The following is a 2,811-nucleotide window of genomic DNA, read 5'->3' as shown; positions in this document are numbered from 1 at the left end:
TTAGGGACTTTATCAAGTCAACAGCGCGCTGACTCACAGGTATCAGTCATAATAACACTTCAGCACCACGGACAGCGCTCCGCCAACCTTAAACGACACTGTATGAGCTGTGTTAAGACTGATGTAAATAGGCCTACTCTACTAGGCGTACATCCACTAAATTTGACCTTGGGACCCGTTTCTTAAAAGTAATCGCAAAAATGGCTTAAGTATAGTATAGCTAAACATTTAGTTCTTCTGAGAAAAGTTAGTTTGCAGAACCACTTGGTTTAAGATTTTCTATAGGCTGTAAGGCAGTGATACTCAGACATTAAAAGTGTGGCTTAAGTGTCCCAACATATTTAATTTCATGTGCCACTAACATCACAACTGTTAATTGATCATTGTTGAATTAATATACATTAAAACCACATCCCTTCTCAGATGGCGATGGATTTGAATCTATATATTTAAAGAACTGGCCGTTTCATGAGATCCAGCTGATGTGGTCGCTGCTGTATTGGTTTAAAGCAACTATTTTTCTTTAACTTTTTTATCCATATGAATCCGTAGGAATTTTTTTGTAAGCCTTTTGCAAAAATATATATATTTTTTTTAGTAGGCCTACTGCTACAGATATGCATATAACAAAGACTTTTATGTTAGCCTATATAGAAAGTAGCCTAGGCTTTATATAAAGATGTATTTTAACTGTTGTCGAAGTCATCGAAATAACAGCTGATTGGACCGCGTAAGCGAACGTCCCAAGATGACGCGCAGCTTCAGTGTAGACAGCCTCGAGCCGTTGCGGCGCGACGCGTCGCGAGGCGTCATCGGCTGCTTCCAGTGTAGACTGTCAGAATCGCACCGCTCTCCAGACGGACCCACCGTTGCTGTCATCGGAGGTTCCCATTATACTCCCCCTTCATCACCCCCCAAACAAGAACAAGACGACTAGCAACATGCTCCGCCGCGATCTCCACAATAGACTGGATGCGTACGTACTGTTGTTTATTCAAAAATAATGTTTCGATGAAGCGTCTTGGGTTGTTTTCGGCCTACACGAGCGCGATTTTCAGATCGTCGGATCAATGGAGAGTGAGACGGATACGTGTTTATTAGGGTGTCTTTTCTTCGACAAATAATGGATTACCCCGCATCTGGTTTGAGGAATGAAGAATCGTGCGTCGCTGACATGAAACAAAACGATGTCTTGGATCTCCAAACGGCTAGAGGTATGGTCATATAAAAGACTCATCTGATTGTTAACGGCTGATATTTTGTATATCAAACTGGGGGACCAGGACTGCTTAATGTCGGATTACAAAGCCCAGGCTGGGTTGTGCTTGCACAGATGGCGAACACAAGTGATCCAGGGGGAAGCAACCCCTCGCTCCAGAATTATGCCATCACTGCGTCTGCGGTCAAACTGGCGTCTTTGGGGCTCATCACCTGCATCAGCCTGCTCGGGAACACCGTGCTCTCCGTGCTGGTGCTGAAAGACAGCTCGCTCCACAAGGCTCCATATTACTTCCTCCTAGACCTGTGCGTCGCAGACATCATCCGCTCGGCTGTGTGCTTCCCGTTCGTGATGATCTCCATCAACAGCGGCTCCCTATGGAGCTACAGCATCCTCAGCTGCAAGATCATTGCGTTCATGGCCGTCTTGTTCTGCTTCCACATCGCGTTTCTCCTGTTCTGCGTCAGCGTTACGCGCTATATGGCCATCGCGCACCACAGGTTCTACTCCAAACGCATGACGCTATGGACATGCGTCGCGGTGATATGTATGGTGTGGACGCTTTCAGTCGCCATGGCATTTCCACCTGTCTTCGACGTCGGGACCTACAAATTTATTCGCGAGGAAGAGCAGTGCGTATTCGAGCACAGATACGTGAAAGCCAACGACACGCTGGGCTTCATGCTCATGCTGGCTGTGATTGTGGCCACGACGCACGTCGTGTATGTAAAAATGCTGTGTTTTGTTTACGACCACCGTAAAATGAAACCCGCGCAGCTGGTTCCGGCTATCAGCCAGAACTGGACCTTTCACGGACCTGGCGCGACGGGCCAGGCCGCTGCCAACTGGATCGCGGGGTTTGGACGCGGTCCGACGCCGCCGACGTTAGTGGGCATCAGACAAGCGTCACACAACGCCAACAACCGGAGGCTGCTCGTGCTGGACGAGTTCAAGATGGAGAAACGGATAGGAAAGATGTATTACATGATAACGCTGGCGTTTCTGCTGTTCTGGGCGCCCTACATTGTCTCGTGCTACATCCGGGTGTTTGTGAAGGGAAACGCGCTTCCTCAGGTGTTCCTGACCGCGGCCGTGTGGTTGACGTTCGCCCAAGCGGGGGCGAACCCCATCATATGTTTCATATTCAATAAGGAGTTGAGGATGAGATTCCGAGCCTGTTTGCCGTGTTGCCTGACTACACAAACCCCCATGGAGCCCTACTGTGTGATTTGAAGTGTTCTACTCACTTGTTTTCACCTGCTCTGCCTGCTCGTCAACATTCAGTGGCCCCAAAAAGTAGTGAGACCGGGGAGTGTTTAAACGTCTTATTTTGATTATAATATTCCCATATTTGTCTTCTTCGAATTAAAGCAGTTTATAATTCTAATAATTCTCCCTAAACAGTATAAATTCATGTCAAGTACAAACTTTACTTGACTTTACAAGTAGGCCTACTGATTTAACAAGCCACCCTTCTACTGGGAATGGGTGTAACGTTAATATAAATAATGTAGTATGTTTTCACTTTTGTGCATTAATTTCTTGTGGTAATCAGATATATTTGTTTAAAATCATGATTATGCCACCCCCAT

At 46.5% G+C, this 2,811-nt stretch overlaps 1 protein-coding gene across 1 annotated transcript; it reads left to right on the top strand.

The window, feature by feature from the left end:
• Nucleotides 1-971: 971 nt before the first annotated feature.
• On the top strand, nt 972-2,584 carry gpr27 (G protein-coupled receptor 27). The gene has a single exon (XM_056253678.1). It carries the CDS (start codon nt 1,334-1,336, stop codon nt 2,450-2,452), a length of 1,119 nt encoding a protein of 372 aa, XP_056109653.1. The 5' UTR covers nt 972-1,333; the 3' UTR covers nt 2,453-2,584.
• Nucleotides 2,585-2,811: the final 227 nt, after the last annotated feature.

Source organism: Rhinichthys klamathensis, unplaced genomic scaffold (genome assembly GCF_029890125.1).
Source record: "Rhinichthys klamathensis goyatoka isolate OS25496 unplaced genomic scaffold, OSU_Roscu_1.1 h1tg000109l_1, whole genome shotgun sequence".
Taxonomy (NCBI): domain Eukaryota; kingdom Metazoa; phylum Chordata; class Actinopteri; order Cypriniformes; family Leuciscidae; genus Rhinichthys; species Rhinichthys klamathensis.
Note: the sequence above shows the minus strand (reverse complement) of the source record. Positions and strands in the feature narration are given on the sequence as shown.